Below are 27,720 nucleotides of genomic sequence, written 5' to 3' on the forward strand. Positions count from 1 at the left end.
AATCTGGTAAAAAGGACGCCCAAGACAGCGTCAAGAGTAGCCGTTTTCGGCATCCTTTGACTCCATGACATAGGGATAATGTCGGATTATCATAATTAGGCAGGTTCAACAACAACCCACAACCTAAGACTGTAAGACCTCGCGGGACCGACCTAGCGACCCGGAATAAAGATGCCTGTATTCTCTGGGACCTGAAAATTGGAAAAATTCCATCCGTATTATCTTTGTTCGGTAGCTTATGAAATACCTGTAAACAGCAAGAGTTCTCCCTCGTTAAATCATCTCTTCTAAAAAAATAACTAATCAGAATACGATAAGCGTATATAGGATCCCACATAAAAGCCAAAGTAAATTCAATATATTTTACACGGCTTCGAGAATAGTGGATTCTGTAAGCCAGGACGATAGGCTCTATAGATCACTGTACACAGTAGAGACGGGTGGCAGAACAGATGGCCGGGAGAGCGGAAGGGTTGGGTGTCCTGGGAAGAAGTGTGGTGTCTAGGCAGAATTTGAGGCTTAAAATAAGCATGATCCAATCGGATTGATTAAATTTTCAACAGGCTGGAACCTAGTAGATGCACTAGAAGTACTCGATGCCTAGAAGTGCGATACATCATCGATTATAGTCATAGTCGCCTGACAGCCAGAAATGCATCAGACGCGACGAATCACCCTAACTAACCATCGTATTTATCCAAACCTTGCGAGGCAGCTGATGCGCCTTACTAGACTGGCTATGTAAAGGGCCACTTTACCCCGTTTTGGGACCTCGGCGAGGTTGTAACGATACGTGAGCGATACGCGGTAACCCCCTCTACGATTCCTTCATAAGATCAACTTCTGTTCATAGAATTAGACTAACCAGACTCTGTAATTACTTTGGAAGAATACATTTTTTCGTTAGACCCGTTATATATCCATGGTGATGCCAAAACAATGACGAGACTGGGGCGACCAGGACCTTATCAATAGGTGAAACCCTCCACAGGGTCGGAAGGATATGCAATAACCACTTCCCAGATTCCTGATGAGTTACACCTCTTTCTATAGGCTCAAACCCACCATATTTGAGTTTCATGTTTCCAAAAACGAGATATTTTTTCATCACACCCCACATTAACACGATTATGATCAATAAAAGTGCGAAAAAAAGTGACCAGACTGGGGCTCGATCCCAGGACCTTATCGGTGTTAACGATACGTGATAACCAACTACACCATCCGGCCAGCTGTGTTGTAACATTCCTCGCAGTTACAATACACCACCTATGAGGTGGCGTTATGTCATGTCATGTCACACTTCGATTGGTAAAGCTGAGCCTCGTTGCTTTTTTCAAACCGCAGCTCGGAGTTTTGGTGTTTATCTTGCCAGGTCAGTACTGTAGGAAAAATCGGTACCTCATTAATTGGGTAAAATATCGCCTTGTGAAATATTCAAATAGCACCTTCCCTCAGTTCTGGTTTTTTCCCACTCGTTCATTCCATGACTTGGAATTTTCATGAGCACAGCCTCAATCGGCGGGACCTTTGTTATTTGATTAGACTTGACTGTCTCTGTGTTACGGAATAAGCTGGAGGCAGAAAGATGATGTTATTGCTATCTAATCGAGTTCCAGCTCTCACGTACCCAAAAAAAGTTCATACGGACAAAAAAAAATTCTTACTAATCTTGGGTACGTGTGAGGTACCCGATCTCACATCTACCCAAAGTATTTTGGGTCCTGATAAGCTTTATACTTTTATATATTTTATTAATAATTATGTAGGGGTTCAACTTAAAGTTGAACCCTACCCTATTAAAATATACTATAACTCTATACAGCTCTATACAACTCTACATATTATATTATACAACACTTTTAAAAACTCTTTCTATTAATTATTTATAGTAACATAAAAGAATCAGTCTTTGTTATAGAAAGTCGATTCCACAATAATTAGGCGATCGGCGACATCTTGAACCTACCAGCCCACTCAGTTCAAATAAGATAAGATAGCAGACATAGGTAGAGACAACAATTCTAGTACACGTCACTTTATCATATCTCTAGACCAGAGCTTGGTGGTGACTCTGAACACACATGTATTCGAACATATTGAAGATTGGTTGTTCAAACAACCCACAAAGGAGTGGTGTTATGAACTGGCCCATGATTCATAGCATCACATCCTACATAGAACAAACATTGCCTGACAGAGACAATGGGATTCACATCGCTACTCTTGTATGCGGTGGATGCCCGGATCACTGGAGAATACTTAATTCTCCTGACTCCTTGGTTATCAACGAGCTGTCTGAGGAAGATTGTCTGGTCGTAGTTGCTGAGGAATCCGTACACACATCCTAGTGCTTGCATGTACTGTATCGGCTGGGCGAGTACCTTCCTCAAGCCATCCCGTTGGTAGTAGTGTTTCCCAATGTTGTGATCTCGAATCCAGGGCACCTTAAGCTCCCCAATAACTTTCAGCTGGTGATTTTCATCCATCAAGATCACATCAGGTATACCACTATAAGTGGACTGTATGCAACTGAAATCTGCGAAGCGCATTCCCATTGATTGCGAGTTAAAAACCGCGTTCATAGTGTCGCCGAAGTATTTATGGAAGCGGCCTTGCACGCCATGCTCGTCCCCAACAACGACGTTTCCATATGTGTAGGGGTCCCTAGTACGGAGGCTTAGGCCTAGGCACTCATTCCGCCAGGAGTAGCTTTCGTACATACTCTGTACGGCACTCAAAAAGCCTGGCCATGGGCGAAGATCCCCCATGAACTCGAGATTGTGTAAGGCGCTTGATGTCGTGTGGTATGGGCCTAGTTCGAGGCTAGGCGCAGCAGACCTGACTAATGTCTTCGGGCCAATATGGATTCCGGGACGAGGCATCTCGAGAAATCGAGTTTTGTTGTGACGAAAGCTATTAATTATTTCTTAAGTTAGCAAGTTATCCAATATGGATCACAGACAGTGCGTACGGAGTAAGCTGAGCTGTGAGAGATTAGCTCGAAGGCTGAGGCGGAGCGAAATACGAAGAGAGAAAATGGTTCGAGACGATCAGAATGTTTGTTGAGTAGGGACGAAGGAACGCGTAGCTAAACACAGACTGGGCTTGACTCATCTAGGGAACTACTGACAAACTTGGCAAACATGACTTCCCAAAGCCATCGCCACATCTCCGGCTCCCAAATTCGAAGCTGCTCCAGAATCTCCGTAATTGCCGCGAACACAAGCCGCGGAGGCCATTCAGTTCCTTCATCAAAAGGGCGTAATACATTCCGACCTCCGGCCTGAGAATTTTCTATTGCACACTGCCGCCGAAATTGAGCTCCAGCTTCTACTTTGTGACTTTGGAGGTTCAACAAATGGAGAAATAGACGGTCGGCATCCCCCCGATTCAGGCTTTTATAACCTTTACGATCCGCCGGAATCGACGCCGGGAACGGACATCTTCAGCCTTGGGTCTATTTACTACATGATAATGGCTGGCCATTGGCCTATAGGCCTCCAGGTCTATTCAAGTCTCTGGATAGGATAAAGAAGTACAACGAACTGATTGATGATCTGCTTGCACTCAAAAAGTATCCGGTTGTTGACGGAATAGCAGCTAGATCGGTCATCCAATGGTGCTGGACGGGAGGATACTCTGATCTGGGGGCGCTTATCGAAGACCAGAGCTCGCAATTTGAGGTTGTGGTGCAGGAAAGCAAATAATGTAATTTAATGCAATTCACGAAGTATCCTATCAACGATATCGAGCTCAACACAATGTCATCGGAAATAATCGTTTGTTTGAAACTTGATTGGAAGCCGCGATGTTCCTAACCAGGACTAGTCTCCGGAAATCGCCCTGCTCCGCAAAGCTTGGCACTGCGCCTTAGTATGTCCGTTATTATGTGGTCATTCGTTGCTCGTTGCTTTCCTTACGCCTTCTCCTACCCTCATAAATCTCGTTGGCAGCAGACTTTCGAGCTGCTTTTTCCCACTCTTCCTACCCCTTCCCAGGTTCTCTCCTCGCATCAAACACCATGGCACCGTCCGCGAGACAAACGGACTTCGATGCTCAGTTCCTCGATCACTTGGTCGGGACTACGGTCACTACCTATTACGAGATCGAACCCCCACAAGAGCTCTCGGCCGTCTCCCTTGCCTCTGAGGCACCTGTGCCACTGTCTGCGGGTCCCCCTCCCGGGGTTTCCCCCCTCCAGTTTCATTTACTACGGCCTCACCTCCTCCGGTCTCGCATACTACTGCCTCACACACTACTGTCCACCCTACTGCGGCACCATCTGCTACAGAACTTAGCCTTTCGTTCCCTGGCTCCCCGCCCCCGAAGGTCTGCCTCTCGTGGATTATCACGGAAAAGCTTTCTGAGAGCGCACTCTACCTCGCACAGGACCAAGTCAATATGGGCGCCGGGCCTCCTATGACAGTTGGTAAATTCCTATGCCACCTAGAGGAGGACCCGGCACAGATAGCTTTTATGCGAATCTACTATCAAATTCCTGTTACTGGGACCGAGTACGCTAATTTAGCTACTCGAGCTCAGCAGGGCTGTCCTGGCAGGGTCTGTGGTGAACATGAAGCATTCAAGGTATTGATGAGGGAGGGATGTAGCCTTGTTCCACGTTTCCTTGGCTACGATGAAAGGATGCAGAGGCAAACTGATCTCGTACCTAATGGCTTTATCAAATATGTTGTGTGGGAAAAGGTACCTGGGGAGTCACTCACAGAGGAATTGTTCTGGAGCTTGGACCGCCCTACACGGGATGATATCCGTGCTAAGTTTCGCGCTGCCTACGAGTAAGTTTTGGAGCCCAGAAAACCAGATAACGAAACCTAACACAACCAAAAGAGAGCTACTACGTTGTGGTGTAACACCACAGTTGTCGAGAATTTCCAAAATCATCTACGATCATTCTACTGGCGATATGTACGGTAATGGTTCCCTAAATGCTGACAGAATTTGCTGACAATTTCAGCCGCATTTCGGGGTTTCAGCGGGGATGGCCAATCCTTGACAAACTTGAATGGTCAGATACCCTTTACGTTGCGTATGACCTGGCTGAGCCGCCAGAAGAGGACCTGGACTGGAGTCAGCACCCGGAAAATTGGGAGTGGTGAATTTTTTGAAACTCGGCAATCATCTTCGGATCAGGCAGCATGTGTATGGAGTAACAAATGAACAGTGACGTATTCGATCGCTTACAATTGCTGGAAGATGGGTCTCCAGGCCTTATGGCTACTCCTCGGGCTCTGGCCCGTTATATTATCCTCCTTTATTTCAATTCTTTTCTAGTGATTTAAATATTAAACGGTAATAAATACTAATATAGTTCTAAGGCCCTTTTAGGTAGGGTTAGAAAATAGTTAGTATAGTAGCCTATTTTAAAAGATAGTTCCACAAAGCCCTATAGTGGAGAGGCTATAGTCTCCCGAGAATCGACCACGCGATTTTGCCGAAACTCCACGCACATGCACCTTTATATTCTCTAATTCGTAAATCCTATCGTAGGCTTATGATAGAGCCGCCGGCGTGCTATGCCAGACTAGGAGACAAGGATATGTGAGGAGGCCTAATTACAGTCGTCGATGGCGCGCGCCGATACCACAGCAAGGACAACCGTGACTTTTCCATCGATACGCCCTAATTATCACGTGTCAAAGCGAGCTGAATCGGTATAGACTAGTATGCATTTGGACGAATATGAGCTATCGGAATCATACAGTAAAGATTGATTGATTAATCCAAGGAAGAAACTTCGAAGGAATGGAAAAGGGGCAGGTTGAGCTGTCCCTAGGCGGTGTAACTCAGTATTCGAGTGACCGTACCGATGTCGAAGTGTTACCCGCATGTTACATACAAAACATAAGGAAAATTGTCTGGCTTATGGACCAATCCCACGTCACTGTAATGTTCATCTCCACTTTTCACGACATCACGTATCGTTAATACCGATAAGGTCCTGGGATCGCCCAGTCTGGTCAACTTTTTTTACAGGTAGTTAGTGCTTCAATCGTTAAATTTAATTTTCTCTAGAGTACTTGCCTAGAATCCTGTTCAGGTAAAAGCCGGATTTCATTGGGCCAATGGCAATTTCGCTTTATCTATTCAATAAACGTGATTCACTGTTGACCCGTCCACACAACCACCCCCCACTTCATACCTAATTCGATTACACAAAACGCCTCAACAATAAATGAAATATCTAGCTTGATAAAAATTTAACCGATCGCCTATCCCTGTGTACTTAATCCATATCGGGAGACTCATCATGCTAGTGCTAGTGCGGTTTGACTGGGCTTCACGTGAGCTACTAAGCAGGCAGAGGGGCTTATAACCTTCTGTTCCATACTAGAATACTGGTTACGTGAACTATACATCTCGATGGAGTGCCAAGGCATCCAGCATGTGAAAAATACGCTAGCCCACGGAGCAATTTTGGATATATGTCTTTGATAATGCGGTAACGTTAGTGATCTGAAACTTTGTGATACTACCTTCATATGATAGTTGCTTACGCCCTCGAGAGCCAGAGTAGCAAGAGATAGTGGAGAAAGTGTTCATTCCGACTGCAGCGATTCGAACCGAACTTGATTGGAACTGACTACGGATCGTTTACCACTGCCATGTTGCCGGGTGAAGGTACCAGTCTCTCTCTCTGCTTGGCTTCGCCAGTCCAAACTCGACGTAACGAGCCTCTGACCATTCAAGTTTACTGATAATTGGCCATCCCCTTCGAAACCCCGAAATGTGACTAAAATCCGTTAGTGTCTATTTCCAACGCATTTATATGGATGCCTGACGTACAGATTCCCTGTGGACTGATCAAAGATGATCTTGGAGATTCTGGACTGGCCTGGTGCTACCCCGCAACCAAGTACCTGTCTTTTGATTATGTCAATATCCCGTCTACCTGCCTAGGATTTGCATAGACTTACTCATAGGCCACACGGAACTTGGAACGGATATCTTTGCGTGCCGTGTCATCCAAGCTCCAGAAGAATTCCTTTGTCAGGGGCTCCCCGGGGACCTTTTCCCACACAAGGTATCTAATGTAGCCGCCAGGAACGAGGTCATCGTCCCCTTGTGTACTTTCTGCGTGGCCAAGAAAGCGAGGAACAGCGTTACAACGCCCAGTCTGCAATAGTTTGAAGGACTCTAGCTCGCCACACACTCCAGGAGGAACGGCCTGTCTAGCCAATATGTCGTGATCAGCGTCTTCCGTTCCAGTGATAGGAATCTGTTGGTAGATTCGCATAAACGCTATCTGATTTGGGTCCTCCGCAAGGTGGCACAGAAACTTGCCAACAGTCTTAGCTGACCCGCGGCCCATCTTGACATCGTGATCTGCCAGAGGGGCTGCCCTCTCCGAGAGTTTCTCCGTGATGACCCACGTTCGGGAGATCCCTGACGAGGCAGACATGACTGTCATTGGAGAAGCCGCCAAAGCAGAGGTCGTAACGCAAGAGGGCTCGGTGGAAGGGGCGAGGGGGGTATAATCTGGTGACGCTCCATCCGAGGCAAGGTCATATGTGGTGACCTCAGTACCTACAAGGCCACGGAGCAGTCGAGCATCGAAGCAGGTTGTTCGGGTATCAGGTGCCATGGCGATGGTTGTGAAGAGGATGCATTAGAAAAGGAAGAAAGCCTGAAACCATGGATGTCCAGCTTGGGGGAAGAAAAAGCGACGCATAATAAAATATGTGATGACATGGATGGTCATATGACTAAATACCGGAGATCTCCATCGCCATCACTGTCTGCCGGTATTTGTCTCCTTTATTTCTGTACACTTATTCTTGTTCTAGCTCTCTCTTTTGTCCCCCTTGTATCTTATGTGCCGACATCTTTCATCAACATCCACATACTGTCTACATTAGGGGTGTGCAAAGCTACTCCGCGGTGTGGGTCACTCGAATGACGCTAATCCTAGTTCAGCTTAGAGCCACGGTAACCCCCGCTCCACCACTCAGACTTGCTAATAGTATCCGTCCTTGATGTTGTTTATAACCACCATCTCGTTACTCTGCAGATTTATATGAAGCCCTTCTATCCGGAAATTGTTGCGTATATGAAGGGTCTATTAACGTGCCCTCATGCATGTATCTCGTGACATATCAATCGTCTTGCAAATTTGACTACTCGAGGTCACCTTCCTCGGAATTTCATCGATAAGCTATGACGCTAGGAAACAGTGTGTAGGTAGATTAGAGTTTTGAGCGATCTGATTGGCAGACACCGAGGGGTATAAAGGCGGGCACCTCAGCTCCAGCACTTCTCCCTTGTCTCTTCTCTCAAGTCTATCTTTTCGATACGGAATGCACTCTTTTCCCAAAGACTGGGCTCTTGTCACATAATAAAAAACAGAGTGCATAAGAGTACGCTAGCTAATTAGACGCGCACAAAGTAGTAGCTGAATTTAATGGTTTTAATCTATAGAATCCGATGTTATATGTCATTCAGGTACCACTCATGGACGGGGAATGTCCCTCAAGACTCAATTTCGCCCTATTCTCCTGTGTTTCCTCCAAGACTTATATACGGTACACCTAGGAGTTGCGGTATACAGCTTAAATTTTGGAGTAGAGAGTAACAAATAGCTCCTACTGACTAAATACATTTAAAACCTGACTGGGCCAAAAGGCTGACTCTATAGTCGCAGTCGAGGAAGCGGTGCATCTGTCCAGAGCCTACAAATAATATGTGCGGAATGAAGACTGAATATAGCCAAGATATGCTTGATTTCAGATATGAGGACAATCTCGGAACATTAAATATCTACAATCCACCCTGTTGAAATGTTGTTGACCGGTCCCTGGTTTAACGCATTAAGCCCCACATAGAAAAAAAATTGTCTCACCGAAACAACAGCGGGAGTGGTCATATGTCTGTCGTAAGAGGCGGACGACAGAACCACGGGAGAATACTCAACCTTCCATACGCAAAGGAAGCAAGGGGAGTCAGAAAGAGAGGATTCTCACTGCTGTTGATTCAAGTAGCCAGAATGATACGCACACATGAAAAAAGACTCCTTAGGTACTTATCAGCAACAATACCCAAGCTGACGGATTTACGGAGCGGGTATCAGGAAGAGGAGAAGTTAGGAACTTAGGAAGATAATTTTTACGATATAAGGGTGCTCCCTGTTTGGGTTGCATATCTAGTGAGGATTACATACTCATATGGGATTAACAGTTGCGCTTGCAAATTGAATTAGTAAAACGTAACCGTGAAGGATCCAATCCACCATTACTTTGATGGCCCACAAGGGCTTATTGGTAGGCATAGTTCATGGGCCCCTACTTGATCTGCTCCTGTAGGCTTTCCGGAGTACTAGTATATTTGATGCGTCCTAGAGGCTGAAAGATTTGAACTATACCGTTGTCGAGTTGTCAATACGATAGATTTCATGGATACCATGCTTATTGCTGAGCGACTGCTTCTTGATCAACCATTTTTGTTCTGCCACCAATATCTACCACTTTGAACCTAGGGGCCTTAACGTTGAGCTACTGTAAGTATAAGTCATAGGGGTAGAAAGCGCAAAACTCGGCCTTAGAGCCTATTGATACTACTGGCTATAGCATACAGAGTAATCGAAGAGTGTAGGCAGTGAATCAATTGATGAAATAGCTAAATTTATACACCAAAAAAGGGGTGAGACGGGATACAGGCTCGAGGAGCACGGTCGGGTTCAGAGCAGTATTGACCCGGACCGACCTCGGTCTTCAACACTAGTAGCAATACGCAAGTTCTCCACATCGACAATAAACCCTGGCTGAAAGTCCATAATCTGAGACGCAAAGCCTGTTTTATCCCTTCGATGTCTATCCGCACCCCTGCTGTTATTTTGATCCGGTCAAGTTCCGTTCCTGCAGCCACTTTTCCAGGCTAAAGCTCCCATTTCGCAACTCTTCGGGGTCACCCCTCCACTCAAAGGCAAATCCCTCGACTTCCTGTTCTCCGGTGTCAAGAAAGTCAATCAAAATAGGTACCAGGTCATAATGATCGGAATGGTAGGAACGAAGCCGATCCCACTCCTTCCGTAGACGAATTTCGTAGGCTAAGCCGTCAATTGGTTGAAATGGCTTTCCACTGACAAGGGCTGCGTACTTTCCCCAGAGCTTAGTCGTGTAGCCGATCACTCTGGCTGGTCGCATTTGTGGAGGCTCAGACAATTGCAGAACTTTGGCAAGAATGGAGGAGTCCATCAGTGTCCCATAGAAGAAGAAATAACCTTCACTGAAAGGCGTCTGCGGCCAGTCTGTTTCAGAAGATCTAGGGGACCTGGCTTGGGATGGGAAATATAACGTTGGATCTTCTGAAGCCTTGTATTCGAGGAATTTGCGAACCATGCGGGATGGCGGGGGAATTGGTCTTCGGTTCTCGCTCATTCTGATTAAGTCAAAACGCCTCAGAAGGTATGTGGTTTCCTATGGGCTTGGAAAAGCGGTTCAAGTCGAAGTCCGGTTGGATGGACTGGATGGTAAAGTTGGAGTGTCAGGCCTGGGTCTGAACCTCTTGCCCCTCAGAAGCTTGGAGGACTTACTGTTAGATACGTGGAGGATGTCCGCCCTAGTGGATAATGAAGCCAGGCTAATTCAAGCGTAGTGAGAATATCAAATCATTCAGATAGACTTGAATTATCATCACTGCGTGTTTCTGGAATGAGAGAAGGTAAGAAAGTTATGTTGGTCGCGGCAAGAGCCGATAAGCTTCTTGTGTAGGTGTAGGTGCAGCGCTCCGTTCTTGGAACGTCATCTCAGGTAATCGATTCCCAAGTATCCCACTACGTAGTTAACTTCATGACAATTAAGATTGGACTTATGCTGTACTGTGAAGTTGCTTCTCCTGGATTAACTGCATGACAAAGCTAGAAAGATGCTTTCTACCTGGGCTTGAGACCCAACTTCATCATCATAAGATTTCTCTTGCGACCCTCTTCCATCGTCGCCCGCAACGCTGTCCGCTCTTCTTCGCTCAAAGTTCGGACAGCTTGTGGTACCACAAATCCAGATTTCCCTCGGAAAATATGGTCCAAGAGAGAACGCTTGAACCCAGAGACTTCATGTCTCGTGAGAAACCTGCGAAGCCCCTCGACATCTCGAGAGTACTGAAGAAGGTCACGATAGGATGAGGTCATCTTAGACCCATGAACGAAACTGACCACAAACTCTACCCATGGTATACACATTGTTTCGTCAACTGCCCCGGTGCCTGTCTGAATTCGACAGTAGCCAAGCCACCGTAGTATAGATTTGTGAAGTTCCAAGAGAAATATCTTGTGCCGCCGTCATTCATCAAGTCTGCAATTTCGGAGGGGCGATTGCAACGATTCACAAGATTCAGGCAAGTGGTGATGGATTTTCCTTTGAGCAATGAGTTATCGCGACGATTGTTCGCTGTGTATTCATCGCTCTTGATATACTAACATAGTGTCGTTAGATCTCTTTTTTTGTAGGCTAGATCAATAGACCGCAAGCAAGAAAAATTTAAGGTTTATTCCTTCTTTTGCTTTCCTTCATCTGCATTTTATAATCTAAAGCTTCAGGTTTGTAAGGTATCCTTCCCCGTTCATTCTCAGTCGCCACCGTTATCTCCTTAGTCAGTACGTACTTCAATGACTGCATCGTTGCTATTTGCAGTTCGGTTTTGGTACAACTATAACGTCGGAAAATTGAGAATTATGGCGACAACGTGTCCCTAGTATGCGCGCGCTAATAAGGATGATGTTGATGGAAGATGGTAATCGAAGGGCAAAGTCGACTAGCATATGGCAAGGCCCGCCTTTATGTCATCCCTCTCTCTCTCTCGCGTAAACCTAGGATAGAGCCGCCGGCATGGTATGCTATGCTAGATACTGGGATGGAAGAGCTGGTTTGATACGGTAAAGCGTGGACGTCGTTCGATGGAGGCGCCGCCGCGCCGACATCGACATCGCGGTGGAAACAACACGGTATTAGGCAGAACGCCACGATATGCTAGTAAAACACCACGCACAACCATGACTTTTCCACTGTCACCCCCTAATTATCACGTATCGTTAACACCGATAAGGGTTCTGGGATCGGGCTCCAGTCTAGTCAGTCTTTTTTTCCCTCTCAAACCCTCCCTGCGGTTCACTTGGCTCGTTATGAGTGCGGAGACGTAGAATCTGTGTCTTAAATCGTGGTGGAAAGAGTAAACGCATCGATCTAAATCCAACATAACCTGGAACACGTTTAGCCCACTTAGTAGCCTCTTTTCAATCGCATATCCCCATACAAGGACCTCCTATTTTCTACTGTAGTCTAGATCAACTCGTATTTCCATCAATTGCATCCATGTTATCGGCCCATTGATTAGTTTAGTCCCATTCCCACGAAAAATATATGTGTGTGGAGGAATCTCTTCGAATTTCTGCGCACGAGGGAGTCAATGGGAGAAAAACGAGATTTGAAAACGATGGAAAGCAGATCTATGGAGGCCTAAATACGGGGACTGGACAAAAGGGAAAGGGACAAAACAGCAAATGCTGCATGGTCCTGACAAAATCCTTTTCAAAATCCACCACGGAGAGGAAATTTCCGTTAACATGTCGCCGTTCGCACTTGACCACACAGCCTTCTATCCCCTCAAGCCTTGAAACGTTTGTAGATTCGATCCGAAAAACATTTCACGTGAATATACACTTGTTAAAGAAATTGTGATGTGACAAATTTGAATTGCTAAATTGGTATTTTCCACACAAACAGTGGTCATGGTATTAAAAGAAAATGCAAAGTGATATCATCCTATCTATAAGAAACATTATGACAAAAAAGAAAGTAAATCCAGCTTCGCGACCGACTCGATCGAGCGATCCGCTTATTTAGCAGCGAAGTGGGGGGCGTTAATGAAGAGACCCATCAGACATCCACCCAGGGTGCCGGCAATGGGGATGGTCATGATCCAGGCGAGCAGCAGGAGGCCGACACGCTGGAAGTTGACAGCCTTAAAGGTACCGTTGCAGAGACCGACACCGACGGTGGCACCGGTGATACACATGGAGGTGGAGACGGGGAGGGAGTATTGGGAGAAGACGAGGACGGTGAGGGCGGCGCCCATTTCCATGGAGGAACCACGGCTGGGGGAGTGGTAGGTGATCTTGTTACCCATGACTGTGTGGAGAAGATAGATTAGTATATGTGTGAAGTGTGAGGGTTTTCGCGGGGGGAAATGGTTTGGCTTACCCTTCATGATGTTGTATCCGTAGGTAACCAGACCGGCGGAAATGCACAGAGCGAGGACAGCCAGCTGCCAAACGGGGACGGGGGCCTTGGAGGCGGCGGGGTTTCCGGTGGACCAGGCAGAGTAGATGGCAGCCCAGGGACCCACGGAGTTACCGATGTCATTGGCACCGTGGGCGAAGGAGGCAGTGCAGGCAGTGATAATCTGGATGAAGGAGTAGGTGTGCTCGACCTCGTTGGGGTACTTCTGGGCGGCATCGTAGACACGCTTCATGCGCTCACCCTCGGGGGTACCAGCGATACCGCTCTGGGCACCGTGGATATCGTAGTGAGCACCGTACAGGAGACCGACAACAATGATAGCAGGAATACGCTTGATCATAGCGACGATGTTGCGCCACTCATAGATCTCACCAGCACCTATGGGGTTGTCACGGAGGAAACGCATAGCCCAGCCAAGAGGACCACGGCCCTTCAGGAGCTTCTCACGGTGACGGGCCTCGGATTGAGCCATTATCTCCTTGTAGGTGAGCTGGGCGGTCTCGGCCTTGACGAGCTTGTTCTCGTGGGCATCGGCGGGGGTGCTCGTGGTGCGAGGGTTCTTCTCCTCATCGATGGAGCCGTTGGTGGTGGAAGCCTCATCCTCGTACTCATCCTGGACAACGGCGTAGTTGGGGACCTTGGCGACCTCGAGGGCATCGGTAGGAGCAGGGCGCTTGAAGAGAAGGGGACCGTAGAAGATCATGTACCACTTGACGGTGTGGTCCTTCTTGATGACACGGGCGTGGACGTAGGGAACGAAGAAGAGAGCGGACAGGAGACAGAGAGCAGCACCGGAACCGACGGTGACACCAGCAATCCAGTAGCCGGGCTTCTTGCTCAAACCCAAGTTGGGAGAACCCTTGTAGACGATGGAGAGCACACAGATGGTACCAGCAACCAGGAACCACAGGGGAGAGGAGTAGACCGACCAGGGGACGGGATTGCGGCGCATGTGGACGATGAACTTGATGAGGAGGAAGATGATGGAAGCGAAGCAACCAGAGATAACCGGGGCCATACCCAGGCCGGCGAAGATGGCACCCATACCCTTGCCTTTGTTCCAGCCCCATTGGACCTTGTCAGCACCAACAGTAGCGACACCAACACCAGCAACAGCGGAGATCAGGGAGTAGGTCGAGGAAACGTGAGCGGAGTGACGAGTGCACCACATGACCCAAGACGAAGCAGCGGCCAGGGCGCAGGTGAAGGCCAGCATCTGCACAGCAGCATTGCCCTGGAAGGCGGAGCTGGGAATGATACCGTTCTTGATGGTCTCAGCAGTTCGGGATCCGACCGTGACGGCACCGAGGAACTCGAAGATGGTGCCGAGAACCATGGCCTGACGGTAGGAGATGGACCGGGAGGACACACTGGTGGCCCAAGAGTTGGCTACATCGTCTATCGAAGAGAAGAATATCGATTAGCACCAGAATAGGGACAGTGGAAAGGGCCATTGAGAGCCATTGGCCATCGCAGGCTAGGAGGTGTATAGAGTAATGCTTACTGGCACCGTTGTTGTAGGCATCCAGCATGGCAAACACCGTGCCGATACCGAAGATATAATCATACTGGTGAAGATAAGGCATCTTGAATGACTGGACGGGGCGAGCAAGGGCCGAGTCAGGGTATCAATTGCGTGTGGAATGGCGGTGCAGTACAAAATTCTAACATTTCAGCGAAGTGACATGGGCTTTATATGTACAAGATGCTTCGAAATACGATCTCTGCATGGGGAGTGGCCCCCAATTTCCCTGGCGTCTGGGTTTGGCACATGGCACGCGCATGGCAGACTGTCTGGGCGAGAATACGCCCGGCGTGGCAACAGGCGAATTGCAGGCTGTCTGATGGCCAGTTCCTGGCCATTTTCACAGGAAATAGGCCACACGTGCGACAGCGACTCGCGATATTGGCATCACAGCCATCGCTTCCCGGGTGCTTGGCAATCGTCTAGGCTCGTAGTCAGACCCCGGTGGCTGCGAATCAAGTGGTCAGTACCGGGCATAATCACGCAATGGGAAACCAGTCAGGAAGGAGGACACTCATTTCATGGGGAGCCAGGTTCATAACGAAGCAAAATCGGCGAGCTTGGCGGCCCTTGGCAAAGCTGGGCGGAGGTGGATTCTTATACATTTGATACTGCGAGTTCACCTTGGTTGTCCTTGCTGTGGCGCACCAACGGGCTTGGCGGGGCTCCCGGTGGAGCGGCCACACGGACCACCGCTTCCTATAAGACAACCCCATTCACCCCACGTGCCCCCAGGAGAGGTTCTCGTCTCTTCACTCTTTTTCTGACCTTGTCCCAAACTACACATACTTCCGATTGCCAACCAATACTCATTACAACTAACCACAACTAACCACAGCTAGTCCTCCGGGCGTTCTAGAAGGCCCCCGGGCTAGGTGGTATCCTACAGTGATCTTAGGGTTCTTGGCGTGTCTGACTGACCCAGTTACCACATACTGTACTTGGTTAACTGCTCGCACGTGGGTAGCTGCCTGCAATGAAGAACGAAACGGCGACAAATTGCAATACGAAGCGAGCTGGAACTATGATCAGAGGAATGTCTGATTTCGGACCATGGCTTCATCCAGAAATAAGCCAATACGAGATCTCTGCGCCCTGGACACGACCCCCGATCCTTCTCTCCCGAGTCATTCATGCTGGACAGGCAATCGATGCATGATGCATGACAGAGACGATGTTACGCAGGGATCAGTATCCGGAAACCAGTGACATGCCTCGCAGGAACTGATGGCGGCTGGCAGGAGCGGCAAGCTCGCGTGCCCCAAGACGGACTTTGGCTGTCTCGCTAGACTCTTTTCCCTCTAGCATGTGTTCCACTTGGATCATTGATGTCTCGAACCGGTCGGCAACCCTGCAGGGGAAAGTCATTGTTACGATGATGGTTCCTTCGATGATCCTTCGATGCCTCTAATGCCCACAAGTAACCTTTGATCGTCAACCTATCGGGACACCCGGCTGGATGTTGTGCACTCCCTACGAACGTCTGACTTGAAGCTGCAAACAATAGTGGTACTGGAGTTCAGCCAATACCGTTACAGCCCCGATGAACCCCGATGGATTCGAATCGGAGTCGCCTGGCAAGGCGCTCTACTGCGCCGATGTCCTCGGGCAACTCACCCCCCTACTAGCTTGATCCTCGGCGAACACCGAGAGATTACCTAACCGAGCGTGGGAACTATTTCATGCGTGGCCGAAAAAGGAAGGATGATTGGATATCAATGAAATGAATCCAATTCATTCATCTATTATCAATCAACTGCGCCTTTCGGGCAACTTGCCACGCGTTGCCACCAGATGAAAAATTGGCACACGCGCAAGTGGACCGCGGAGGGTCGACCACGCGCGCCCGCAAAGCAAACCTGTCTGTCAGTCAACTCTGTTCCTTGAGTCCTGATCCATCGAGAAAAGTCGCGTGTCCCCACAGAAACTGGGACGACTCACAGCACGGGATATGGACGATCCTCGTGGTTGGAGCGTTTCAAGGTCGGCGGAAGCCCCGCCAAGCGCGATTGTCTGTCAATGCGTCTGGCCATCCTCTGACCATCGGCCATCCTAATGTCTTTACCCGTCTCTCCGGCGAGGATCTTCAAGTGGCGCCGTCTGCTTGGACATTGTTTCTTCGGAGGCACTTAGCAGGGTCTTCGGCTTCCCACTCGGGTACGGTAGCCCGCTCCACCCACTTCTGATCATTATTTAAGTTCCCGTTGGACAATGGCCAGTCTTGACCTTGTGTAGCTTCCGAGAGCTATGGCGTGGCGTAAAAGGACTTCTCTCAGGGCTTGACAGGTCATCGATTCCTGAGTATCCTTCGGCCTTCCCGTCTTGACGGTGGCTCAAAGTGACCAGGTTCTCCAGTCCAAACCTTCAAAGCTATGCATTGTGGCTGCACCCCAGGACCTACCTCCCAGCACAGAGTTCACTGGACTTTCCGCCCAAAGTTAATTGATCCGCCATTGTATTTTCGTCTGTGGTTTTCATTCTCGTTTCTCATTTCCTCTCTAAGTAGGGTTTGCTTCTTTGAAAGCCTGCCAAGATGCCAAGATAAACTCTCCTGCCTTTCCCCTCTCATACTTTTGCCATTTTAGCCACTCAAATAGCGGTATAGAAGCTTTGCTTTTGATAATCAAGAAAGCCCATCATCATTTTCGTGGAGACGTGTAGTGTGCCCCGGAAGTTTCCTAAGTACATAAAAACCGGATTCTCGAATTATATCCAACGGGTGACATGCCAGGACCTGTGCGATACTCCCTACACTCTCTCGCAGTCTATCTACACCCACAACTCCCGCATGTCAAGTCCCCAGACCCACTGCGAGATACCCATAGCTCCCACGCTCATGAGGAAGGCCATAAGCAGATTCACGCCATTGTTGTCCAGCCAGTCGCGACCGGTCTCGAGGCGTCGACTCTCGTGGCTCTCATCATGAGGACGGCCACCTTGGGTTCCTACCGAGGTGCCGGTAGTACGGCTTCCTCGCAAGGTGGCCGCATTGGCAACGGCCTCCGTATTACGCAGATGCGTGCTGCCCGATACTTCGGCTGATGGGCCATTGCCAGTAGTGCCCGCTGGTTTCGTGGAGCTCGGGTGAATGAGAACCTATTCGATAACATGAGATCAGCCGGGAATTTGGCAATGCAGGAATTGTTGCAGGAGTAACATAATAGCTTACCTTTCGTCCACCACTGCCTTCCACGACCTTACCACTCCTCTTATCGACAACGCTCGCCTGGAGTAACCCGCCAAGTACACTGTCCAGAACACTTCCAAGCAGACCCCAGCAAGTCATTGCAACGGTCCAGAGGGCGCGATCTTGGATACCGGATTTGCCGGGGCAGAAGGGAAGAACGAGGGCGGATGTCAAGGCAACACTAAATGATCCTAGGAGACCTGCACCAAGACCAGCTGCTGTAACACCGCCGTTTGTACCGGGGGGAACTTCGCGGAGATTGAGGGAGGTGATCAGACGTGGGTTCGACTTGGATAGGATGCCGAGTTCGGAGGAGAAGGTATCAGCAGCAACCGCAGCGTAGTTTCTATAAAGAGTAGGATATCGGAGTCAGCGGGTTTCTATTGGAGGTGATATAGAAATAGGATAACACGATAGGGAGACATACGCCACGATGCCGACCATGAGGATATCGGCGGGACTCTGGCCAAGGGAGAAGCAGGACTCCGAGGAGGAGCTCTTTGATAGAACAACTGCATGCGCAATGCTAAGAACGGTCGCGACAACCGAGTTCGCCAGGACTTGGAGATGGTTGCGGGGTCCTTCACCCCCTTCTGAGCCCGTTGCTGACAGTGTCTTCTGTGCTTTGATTTCATGTTTGACCTGGCAGAGAACGTGAGGTCAGCTTCAAGGCTACATCAATACCTATTATGTGTAGTTCCTGTCATACCTTTGTAACTTTCGTCCCCCCATAGTAAAACACCGCAAGGAGCGCGAAAGGTGTAGACCACGGGTGGAGGGCATGTGCGGTCGCTGACGCTCCGGCGACGATGAGACCCAGCGGCGTGAGTGACTTTCGAGCCCAGGCTCGGTAGACCAAGCCGGCTACCGCGAGGAGGCCGATAACGGGCTTCATCGTGGCGGTTAAATGGTTGGAATGAGGAGTGTAGAGGAGTAAACAGGTTCCAGGCGTCGAGCTGACAGCTCAGCTGAGGGACGGGCGATCGGCGGAGCTTTGGTGGGGCTTGGCGGGCAGTCCAATCATCACATGGAAGACACTCTTCATGATCTTATTGAGTGGAAACTACAGAGAAACAGCTGCATATTTGTTCTTGTCTTGATCGTGTTGTACTCCAATATTTTGAATTGTGTAGTGCCCGTGGATTTTCTATTCTAAACCTAAGCCATCCATCGCACAACACCAAAATATATATCTAACGGCAGTCCATATGTACTTCAGGTTCTTGGAGATATATACACGTACACAGCGATCAAGGAGGACCCCGAATTAAAGATGAAAAGCACTATTCTGCTCATTAACCTCACAAAACCGCCAAAGTCCAGCCTTAACCGCCGCATCCCTAACAGAACCGAGTTCCTCATCGCTTACAGCCCGATTAATCTCCGCATACTTCACCTCTTCCTGTCCACTCTTCCCCCCATCTCCCTCTCCCTCTCCCATCCTCACCTTCCTCGTAACCCGCCTCTTCTTCCCAACATGCGCATCAGGATGATACTGCTCCATAATATGCACATACAAATCCCTCGAAACATTCTCGGCAAGCCAACGCATAATCTCCCGTCCCTCATCCTGCTTCCCCGGCATAACCAGATGACGCAGTAGAACGCCCTTCTTCGCAATCCCATCTGAAGTAAATGATAAATCCCCGACTTGCCGATGCATCTCTTTGATACTTTCCATCGCGGTAGCGGTGTAATCGTCTGCTTTGAGGAGTCGTTTTGATGTACTTTCCTTCCAGACTTTGAAGTCGGGGAGGTATATGTCCACAAGCCCGTCGAGAAGTTTTAGGGAATCGAGAGAGTCGTAGGATGATGTGTTGTAGATTATTGGAATGCGTAGACCCATGTCCCTTGCAGCCAAGATGGAGAGGACGACTTGGGGGACAACGTGTTCGGGTGTTACCAGGTTGATGTTATGGACGTTGCCTTCTTGTTGGAGCTTGATGTACCATTCGGCTAGTTCTTCGGGTGTGAGGTCGAATCCATTTCGTTGGTGAGCGATGTCCTAGACACATCGTTAGTCTTGTCTCATCTCCAACCTCAGATGCTTTCCATGACTGCGACATACATGATTCTGACAAAACACACACCGAAGATTACACCCCGAAAAAAACACCGATCCACTACCGTGATACCCCTGAATACAGGGCTCTTCCCCACGATGCGGTGCGATCACATTGACTTTAGCTGTCTGCGCGCCGATTAGACATATCCCCGTCTTTTCGTATCGGTTTACCCCGCATTTGCGGGGGCATAGATTGCATTCGCGTAGATGGGCGTATGCCAGGGATCGTTTCTTTGAGGAATCGACTGAGCTCAATAGGTTGTAGCGGGGGATGTAATCGTCTAGGAGAAATGCGGGGGGATTCCGATGAAGCGTTTGAGGATGAGGGGTGTGTGTGAGATGTGATTGTGAGTTTGGGGGAGGATGCGGTGGGAGAGTCTGGTGAATGTCTGCATGGTGGATGTGTTTAGTTTGCCACTTCTTGGATCTTTCGCTCTTCCATCTTTTTCTGAGGTGTAGGTAGTTTGATAAAGAGGGTTGGTTTGAGTTGGAGATGGAGTAGATATGGCTTATCTCATCGGTCACGTCATAACCTTAAAGGGGTGGACCTTTGATAGGGTCTGCAAGAGATGATGCCGATCCCCATGTGGAGAAGTGGAGGCATTCTATTGCATGGAAGCTAGATCTAGAGACTCTTTACTCCTCTTATCGCTGCAAGTGGTTAAGAATCCTCGTGTTTTCAGTCAAATCATCCTTTTCAAGTTACAATCACTTTGATGAACGGTCCACATCTTCTCCAATTTTTCAAGATGTATACTGTAGTACTGTAATGCAATCCATTTAAAACCCTTCATGTGCAAGACAGTCAAGAAACAACATCAAAAAGTATGTATAACTCTTCTCAAAGGGTATTTCATATGTGCAACATATTAATAGAATAGACAAGAAACATCTGCTCTCCCTTGCGCCTCGCCTCGGGGTATGTTCGTTTAAAACAACACATAATATACAAACAAAAAAACAAGCATCGAATAGTTGAATAATCCTGGAACCTTATGTTTTTGGGTCGACCACATGCTTCGTAGCCTGTCAACAACGACAGGACTGGAACCCGAATCGATTAAAATAGAAAATGGAAAAATGGTGAATGATGTGAAGAAGATATTATGATAAACTCGGCCAGCGATGGGGAGGGGGATCGAGAGGCTTATTGATAGAGCGAGACTTATAGAGCGAGACCGCTGCCGTCTCCGCTCCAGCGGTATAGGGCAAGGACTTCGCGTCGGCGTTGTTGTTGCTCGCCGAAGTCTTCGGGGACTCGTCCGCGCACTTGGGCGAGGGCGGAGCGCATTACTTTTCGGAAAGTTCTCTGGAAGAAGGATGTTAGTATGGTAAGTTTGTAGAAAAGTGGGGGGACGGGATGGTACCTGATATTCTGTGTTTAATGTCACAACGCATGCCTCATGTGCCCGCACGATCGTTTCACAAGCTCTGACAACACTGGGACTGGCATCGCCTTGCAATTTGTCCGCGGTCAAGAGCAGGAGGAAACTACCCTGTAACAGGTAGATACCAAAGAAGAACGGCATGAAACTCAGGTCTGGATCATACTCAAGTATATCTGAAGCGGCTTCGGCAGCGCTGACGGCATGGCCCATGGCCGTGATGAATGAATCAGATGAAATCCAGAGATCATTGTCATCTAACAGGTTGATCGGATCCCATTTGCCAGCCAGTAAGATGTGAAGCACGTGCATGATGTGGGTGCCATATGCGACAACCATCCTCGTATGTACGATCGACTCGTTGACATGTGATCCGACGGTGCTGCTGTTGGACCGACCAGATGGGCTAACATGGTTGATATGTGCCCCTTCCATCGCTGTGTCGTTGTCGCCACCCAAAGCCAATGAGCTGGTATAACGAGCCTCAAATTCCTTGAGGCTTTGCGCGTAGACGTCCAATTGTCGGGTGATCTCCATGGCTTGGCTTTCCCATTCACCGCTGTTTCGGAAATGAAGTCCAAAGCGAGGGTGATTCCGAGCATGCTGTAGGTCCACAATTTCGCCGAGGATAGACATGAGCGGGAGGAAATAACCAAAGGTACTATGGCTGGTGCATTCAAAGGCCGGGCCCGCACGTCGGTAACTGGCAGCGGAGAAGTCGCCAGCTTGCCAAAGGTCGTCGTTCATCGGTTGTAGCAGACCCTCACATTCCTTATCCAGCAATGTCAAGGGACGATTGTAGCAGAGAGCAAGGTGGCGATCCATCACATATAGTAGCCACCAGATGCGACGACGCTCTTCACGTTCTTCTTCCGAGAGATTCACCGAGGAGCTTCCAGGCCCGTGGCCCATCGAATTCAGAAGTGATGACGGTTGCCTCTTGTTCCCATTCAAGTCCATGTCTGATTCACCCTCTAACTCGCCATCTTGACGGTTGTTAGCATTAGGTGGTAATTCACGACCCAGCTTGAGCTCTCGTGCGAGCGACCATGCCGCGGTCCACCAACGCATACTGGCAGCCTTGTACTCGCTCGCCGATACTACAGTCGCCAGATGGACGTATGTTGCAACGTCATCCACGGCACCGGTCGCGCTGCTCTGTGCACCTAGCTGGTCCATCGACACACCGAAGCCTCCCAGGGCGACGCCGTTGATGACCATATTCGCCGCATAGTTCGGCGAGGCTTCTCCCGTGGCGGGGCCATGGATCAGAGGTCGCAACAAACCAATGGTGAGTTCCAGTAGTTTCTGACAGACACGGCCTCGTGCAGATGGGGGCGAGGTCAAGAATGCCGCTTCACTAGTCTGAGCCGCTACCCAAAGCATACTGGCTAGAAGGCCTGGGCTGCATACTCTGGGCTTGGTGGGGTGGAGGAAAGATTGCTTGCGGAAGACGAAACCAACGACATAGGGCGACAATGGTGACATGTGTGAAGAAGATGAACTCGTAAAGTAGACATCGAGAAGATCGCAGGCGAGGGACTGAGGAATTATAGAGGCGATGTGCGGTAGGACTGGTTGCAAGACGGGGTATCGTAAGGAACTGGCAAAAGGAGCCATGCTAAAGGACGGGAAGTTTGCTGGTGATGGCGATGGAAGAGGAAGCCAGCTGGGGGACTGTGCTGGCGGGGAGAACCCTCCTAGAAATGAGGCTGACGGGTTTTCTGCCGAGCCACCGAGTCGGAACTGGCCGATTGAGTTGGCATTTTGGTCGTGCGAGTTCATTAATGAATATGCGCCGTCATGGTATCCAGATCCAAATCCTTGCGAGTGAATCATCGCAGCTGGCGACCGAGGATTCCCATTTTGTTGCATCATTTGCAAAGAGCGCAGATCAGGTACAGACATGGATGGCCGGTTTGAATCTGGTACGTTTCCATAGTTCAGTGAGATACTATCGATGCCAGATCCTACCGATTGTTGAGGATGGCTCGCGGCAGGGTGATTGTTCTGCGGTATTCTCGATATACCCGGAACGCTATGATTGCGCAGGGGTGGTTGGGCGGATTCAGGTACCGCGCGAGCGGCGTCGAAGGCCGGGTCGTAAGGCATATTCACCTCGTGGGAGTTCTGACCATTTGGCGAATTACCATGTACAGACCCGCCGTCTTGAAGTCCCTTGTCACTGGTGGACGTGGCGACTGCAGCGGCTGCCGCAAGATCCTTTTTCGAGGCTTTCCCGCGCTTTTTCCGCTCTCGCGCATACTCACAACTGAGCCCAAATTCTAGAAATATTGGGTGGTTAGGTTTGATCGGCCTACGGGGGGTGTTGGGAGAGACAAAAAAGGGGAATGAGAGCCTACCGATGCAATGTGCGCACGGTTGCTGCCCGTCGCATTTAGTGCGCAACTGGTTGCATTGATCGCAGGCCCGGCTAATCCTGCGACGTACCGCCGCAGCGGTCGAGTTCTTGCGAATTGCCGACCGGGCATCTACGAGGGGATCATGTTGTGAGGAGGAGGATTTGCCTCCAGAATGTGGGCCATTTTGTTCACGATAGGACGGTGGCTCCAGCGCCTCGGATTCGCTGACTGGTTTGCCCTCGGAATCAGTCGGAGGATTGGACGCGCTGGCTTGTCGCGCCAGCTGTAGTTGCTCGAGCGCATATTGGGAGCCTTCTGCAAGCGTGTCCAACCCGGGGGTTTGAGATTGGGCCATTCGATTAGGTTGCGGCCGGGACGAGAAGGGAGAGTAGGAATTGGCGAACGATTGGAGAGAGGTGGAGGTGGTCGACATGCTTCTTCTCCTCGGGAACTAGACCTGCAGCGGCATAGAGTCAAGCCGATCCACACAGATCTGGGCTTTCGCCCCTCGGTTCAGATGGGGAGGGGAGGACAGAGAAGCTGTGCGATCCAGCGGGAAGGCCGAGAGAGAGAGAGAGATTGGCAGTAGACTGTCAGGAGTCCAACGACATAATCCAGGCCAGTGTGTCAGAAGGAAAGGAATACCCCAGACGGGCGGTCGGGTGGAGGTGGACCCTGTTTTTTTTTTTCCGGAACCGAGCGCCGGAAGCTTAACCGCCAGATGATATCAAGCCCAAGAATGAAGGACTTGATGGAATGTAGAGAGAGAGGAAGGGTAAATGATTGAATGGAGGAAAAGAAGAAGAGGCTTTCGGGAAAGTGAATCTCGAAAAAGAGTTGCAGGATTTCGGAGGGGGGAAATCTGGAGAAGGCGGGGAAAAGAAGAGGCACGTGGTGAAAAGAGCCCGAAAGCGTCGTCGGAATGGGCAAAAGAGAAGAAGTACGACCTTCGGGACCACCTTGGTTTGAACACTCGGTGTATGGTGATGACTATATGTGAGATGTGTGCTGGAAAGTAGAACCTGAATCGGCCACTGATTCGTGTTCTCAAACCGCCAATAATTTCTCGCCCCTGGGCCCTGCTGGGGGGCGGGGGGGAAGAGTTGCAGTGCGGAGTACAGCCCATTTCGCTTACGGCCACGGAAGGTTTTACCGGGCCGATCGATTCAAATGAAGTATACAGGACGGTCTACTCGAAGTTAAACAAGAGGGTTCATAAGGATATAATAACATGGTCAGTTCTGATCCGTTCAGAAGTTGAATGACTCTGTTGAAATGAAGAAACTAGTTTGGTATGTACTGGTCTTTACTCATATCCACTGCCCAGGCCTTTCCAATCTCAATAATTCGCCACAGTCCATTGCAATTAGCCATGAAACGGAGTCGGGGTGGTCATTTCCTTTGAAGCGTTTGGACAGGGATGAGGGAGGAAGTGGCCCTATATGCCGGGATTCACTGGCACCCCGAACTGCCGGCATCAGCAAACTACAAAAACTCACCGATTTGCCCCCTTCACGGCCCTGGAAGCGACGGGGAATACGAGATGGAAAACTGAGAAACCTCGCTTCGCTACCTAAGAATGGACAAATGCATTAAGCGACCATAAAGTCAAAAAAATATTCTGGAATAATCAGGAACAAAAGCAGATGTTCCTGCTTTGGATCATCGCCTGGTCCACGGAGAAGAGGGTCTAGAAACGCGTGGCACTCTGTGTTGGGCTTTGAGTCTGCAGTCTAGCCCCATTCCTGGTTGATGTCTGGTGTCAATATAGCCGGTTTTGCCTAATATCCAGGTTTCGGGAAGGTGGGAAAGTGTGGAAGTCTGGGGTAAACCGTAATCCGGGTGTTGTATCCTGGTCCTTGTTATTAACTTGCTATATCCTTGCCACTTGCCACGGGGGGATGCCCGACCGAACTCTTTAATGACGAGCCAATGAAATCAATTCATGGAAGTTGGGGAAGAAACTCACTCCAAAGTAGTCCGAATTTTGAGAACTGAATCTCCATTGATGCACGGATTGTTTCACTTTCATAGTAAAGGTCCCGATGTAACATGAGGGAGATAAGGCCGTGTGCCCCTCACTTCCGACCGCGATAAAAGCGGAGTCGACCGAGGCATCGGCTGGGCTTCCTCCCTCTTACAACAAACAACAGCCAAGATGTCAGCCCAGAACCAGACTATTGACCAAGTTCTTGACGCGATCCCACTTCGTTACCGGGGACCCGGTGGTGCGGCAGTAGTCGTCAAGAATGGCGAGGTCATCCGCCAACGAGTCTGGGGATATGCCGATCAATCTCGTCGCATCCCCGTCGATCCCTCCACACAATTCCCGATATGCTCCATCACCAAGCAATTCGTATGTGGGTTGATGATGGATCTTCACCGAGATCCCACCTCCGCGATGGCTGCCAAGGGCGACGTGCGGAGTCAGTTCGTGGAGAAGCTCCATGAGTTGCTCCCCATGGCTCGAGAGAAGGGGTTGACGCTCCAGAATCTGTGTGATATGCAGTCCGGTATTCGTGATTACTGGGCCATGACCACTCTCTGGGGTGCGAAACCAGATGACGAGTTTTTGATCGATCGAGATTGTCCTCCGATGCTGGACAGGACCATGTCGCTTCACTTCGAGCCAGGGACGGAGTATTCATATTCCAATGTGAATTTCTATCTACTGGGACGAATCATCGAGCGTGTCACTGGGGAACCACTTGGGAAGCTTCTCGAAGAGAGAATCCTGAAGCCGGCGGGGATGACAACTGCACTGCTCTGTCCGAATACCGCGCACCACCCACCTCCCTGCGTCGGTTACGAAGGGGACGAAAACCACGGATTCACCGAGGCTATCAATCGGATGGAATGGTCGGGCGATGCTGGACTGGTCGCTTCACTCAATGATATGATCGCCTATGAGAAGTACCTCGACCGACTATATGCTGACCCGCAGAGCTGGTACTATACTGCGACCAGGCCACAAACTTTTACTGATGGTGCGACGGCGAGATATCACTACGGTTTGGGCCATGTGGATGTCAATGGTATCGACTCAATCGGTCACGGTGGAGCGCTGAGGGGATATCGATTGCATCGAAGACATGTGCCTGAGGAGCATCTGTCTGTAGTGGTTCTATTCAACCACGAAGCCGATGCATCAGCGGCGGTTAACGATATCATTCAAGGCGTATTGAATCGACCTACCCCCGAGACCGCGCCAGTAGAGCCTGCCGCCGAATGGTATGGTGTTTTCCTCGACCAGGCCACTCAGCTAGCCATCACTATCGCCAATAGCGCGCGAGCAGGAGAAGTCTTAATTACATACGGTGCTCACTTGGAGTCTACACCGCTCAAGTTGACTGATGCAAAGAATGGTAAAGCACGCTCAATGACCGGGTCTATCGATGGTGATATCCTACGCATCCATCGCGTATCGGAGAACAGAAAGCTCGAAGCTCGGCGCCTGACTCCACGTGAGACCAGTCTCAAGGAATCAGCGTTGCCGGGCGAATACTACTGTGCTGAAGTGGACTCCACTTTCCACTGCACTGGAGGAGCAGGGTTGTTGTATGGATGCTTTGACGGATATCTCGGGCAAGGTATCGTGACCCCCATGCGTTATCTGGGTGATGATGTCTGGGCTTTGAGTTGCCCGCGTGGATTGGATGCGCCGGCACCCGGAGACTGGACGGTGGTTATCCACCGCGATGAGAGTGGCTCAGTTGTAGGCTTTAAGATTGGTTGTTGGCTAGCCAGGGGTCTGGATTTTGTCAAGAAGCAGTAGATTTCGTATAAGGAACAGCTCGTCTCACTTGGCCATGTTTAAACCAAGGGAGATATTTCTCTCGGGCTTTCTGTGAATGTTGTAAGCATACGCTAGCTTATATAAGATCCAAGAATATCATATTCGATTATGCCGACTCCAAGTGTTATAATCTGCCTGGCATATTTACC

At 49.5% G+C, this 27,720-nt stretch overlaps 10 protein-coding genes across 10 annotated transcripts; 3 read left to right on the forward strand and 7 right to left on the reverse strand.

The window, feature by feature from the left end:
* Positions 1-2,114: 2,114 nt before the first annotated feature.
* Positions 2,115-2,885, reverse strand: N7473_004926 (uncharacterized protein; the record flags this gene model as incomplete). Its single annotated transcript, XM_057150866.1, has 1 exon — positions 2,115-2,885. One exon carries the CDS (start codon positions 2,883-2,885, stop codon positions 2,115-2,117), a length of 771 nt encoding a protein of 256 aa, XP_057010976.1.
* Positions 2,886-3,146: 261 nt separating this feature from the next.
* N7473_004927 (uncharacterized protein) lies at positions 3,147-3,710 on the forward strand (the record flags this gene model as incomplete). The annotated part of the gene is made up of 2 exons (XM_057150867.1): positions 3,147-3,264; positions 3,508-3,710. 2 exons carry the CDS (start codon positions 3,147-3,149, stop codon positions 3,708-3,710), a joined length of 321 nt encoding a protein of 106 aa, XP_057010977.1.
* Positions 3,711-4,024: 314 nt separating this feature from the next.
* Positions 4,025-5,120, forward strand: N7473_004928 (uncharacterized protein; the record flags this gene model as incomplete). The annotated part of the gene is made up of 4 exons (XM_057150868.1): positions 4,025-4,233; positions 4,302-4,799; positions 4,852-4,929; positions 4,979-5,120. The coding sequence occupies 4 exons, from the start codon at positions 4,025-4,027 to the stop codon at positions 5,118-5,120; spliced, it is 927 nt and encodes a 308-aa protein (XP_057010978.1).
* A 1,814-nt stretch (positions 5,121-6,934) lies between these two features.
* On the reverse strand, positions 6,935-7,606 carry N7473_004929 (uncharacterized protein; the record flags this gene model as incomplete). The annotated part of the gene is made up of 1 exon (XM_057150869.1): positions 6,935-7,606. One exon carries the CDS (start codon positions 7,604-7,606, stop codon positions 6,935-6,937), a length of 672 nt encoding a protein of 223 aa, XP_057010979.1.
* A 2,239-nt stretch (positions 7,607-9,845) lies between these two features.
* Positions 9,846-10,394, reverse strand: N7473_004930 (gamma-glutamylcyclotransferase family protein; the record flags this gene model as incomplete). Its single annotated transcript, XM_057150870.1, has 1 exon — positions 9,846-10,394. The coding sequence occupies one exon, from the start codon at positions 10,392-10,394 to the stop codon at positions 9,846-9,848; it is 549 nt and encodes a 182-aa protein (XP_057010980.1).
* A 2,339-nt stretch (positions 10,395-12,733) lies between these two features.
* Positions 12,734-14,899, reverse strand: N7473_004931 (inorganic phosphate transporter). The gene is made up of 3 exons (XM_057150871.1): positions 14,755-14,899; positions 13,212-14,648; positions 12,734-13,139 (listed from the first exon to the last, which is right to left on the reverse strand). Exons 1-3 carry the CDS (start codon positions 14,834-14,836, stop codon positions 12,847-12,849), a joined length of 1,812 nt encoding a protein of 603 aa, XP_057010981.1. The 5' UTR covers positions 14,837-14,899; the 3' UTR covers positions 12,734-12,846.
* A 2,645-nt stretch (positions 14,900-17,544) lies between these two features.
* Positions 17,545-18,857, reverse strand: N7473_004932 (DUF92 domain-containing protein; the record flags this gene model as incomplete). The annotated part of the gene is made up of 4 exons (XM_057150872.1): positions 17,545-17,871; positions 17,945-18,308; positions 18,390-18,604; positions 18,672-18,857. The coding sequence occupies 4 exons, from the start codon at positions 18,855-18,857 to the stop codon at positions 17,545-17,547; spliced, it is 1,092 nt and encodes a 363-aa protein (XP_057010982.1).
* Positions 18,858-19,229: 372 nt separating this feature from the next.
* N7473_004933 (putative pyruvate formate lyase activating enzyme) lies at positions 19,230-20,468 on the reverse strand (the record flags this gene model as incomplete). The annotated part of the gene is made up of 2 exons (XM_057150873.1): positions 19,230-19,967; positions 20,031-20,468. Coding segments are annotated over 2 exons (1,176 nt in total), but the record flags the coding sequence as incomplete, so codon positions are not given.
* A 456-nt stretch (positions 20,469-20,924) lies between these two features.
* Positions 20,925-24,208, reverse strand: xlnR (putative C6 transcription factor; the record flags this gene model as incomplete). Its single annotated transcript, XM_057150874.1, has 3 exons — positions 20,925-21,336; positions 21,395-23,697; positions 23,776-24,208. The coding sequence occupies 3 exons, from the start codon at positions 24,206-24,208 to the stop codon at positions 21,193-21,195; spliced, it is 2,880 nt and encodes a 959-aa protein (XP_057010984.1). The 3' UTR covers positions 20,925-21,192.
* A 1,725-nt stretch (positions 24,209-25,933) lies between these two features.
* N7473_004935 (D-aminopeptidase) lies at positions 25,934-27,550 on the forward strand (the record flags this gene model as incomplete). Its single annotated transcript, XM_057150875.1, has 1 exon — positions 25,934-27,550. The coding sequence occupies one exon, from the start codon at positions 25,934-25,936 to the stop codon at positions 27,548-27,550; it is 1,617 nt and encodes a 538-aa protein (XP_057010985.1).
* Between the last annotated feature and the right edge of the window lie 170 nt (positions 27,551-27,720).

The sequence above is a fragment of the Penicillium subrubescens genome (genome assembly GCF_028828155.1).
Source record: "Penicillium subrubescens strain IBT 31985 chromosome Unknown utg000003l_segment0_segment0, whole genome shotgun sequence".
Lineage (NCBI taxonomy): Eukaryota > Fungi > Ascomycota > Eurotiomycetes > Eurotiales > Aspergillaceae > Penicillium > Penicillium subrubescens.

Excerpts from the sequence above, each read along its gene's own strand:
- N7473_004931 (XM_057150871.1), bottom strand. The coding sequence starts at position 14,836 with ATGCCTTATCTTCACCAGTATGATTATATCTTCGGTATCGGCACGGTG. Across the intron at positions 14,649-14,754 it reads TGCCTACAACAACGGTGCCA|ACGATGTAGCCAACTCTTGG; the intron begins GTAAGCATTACT and ends TCTCTTCGATAG. Across the intron at positions 13,140-13,211 it reads CGGATACAACATCATGAAGG|TCATGGGTAACAAGATCACC; the intron begins GTAAGCCAAACC and ends TTCTCCACACAG.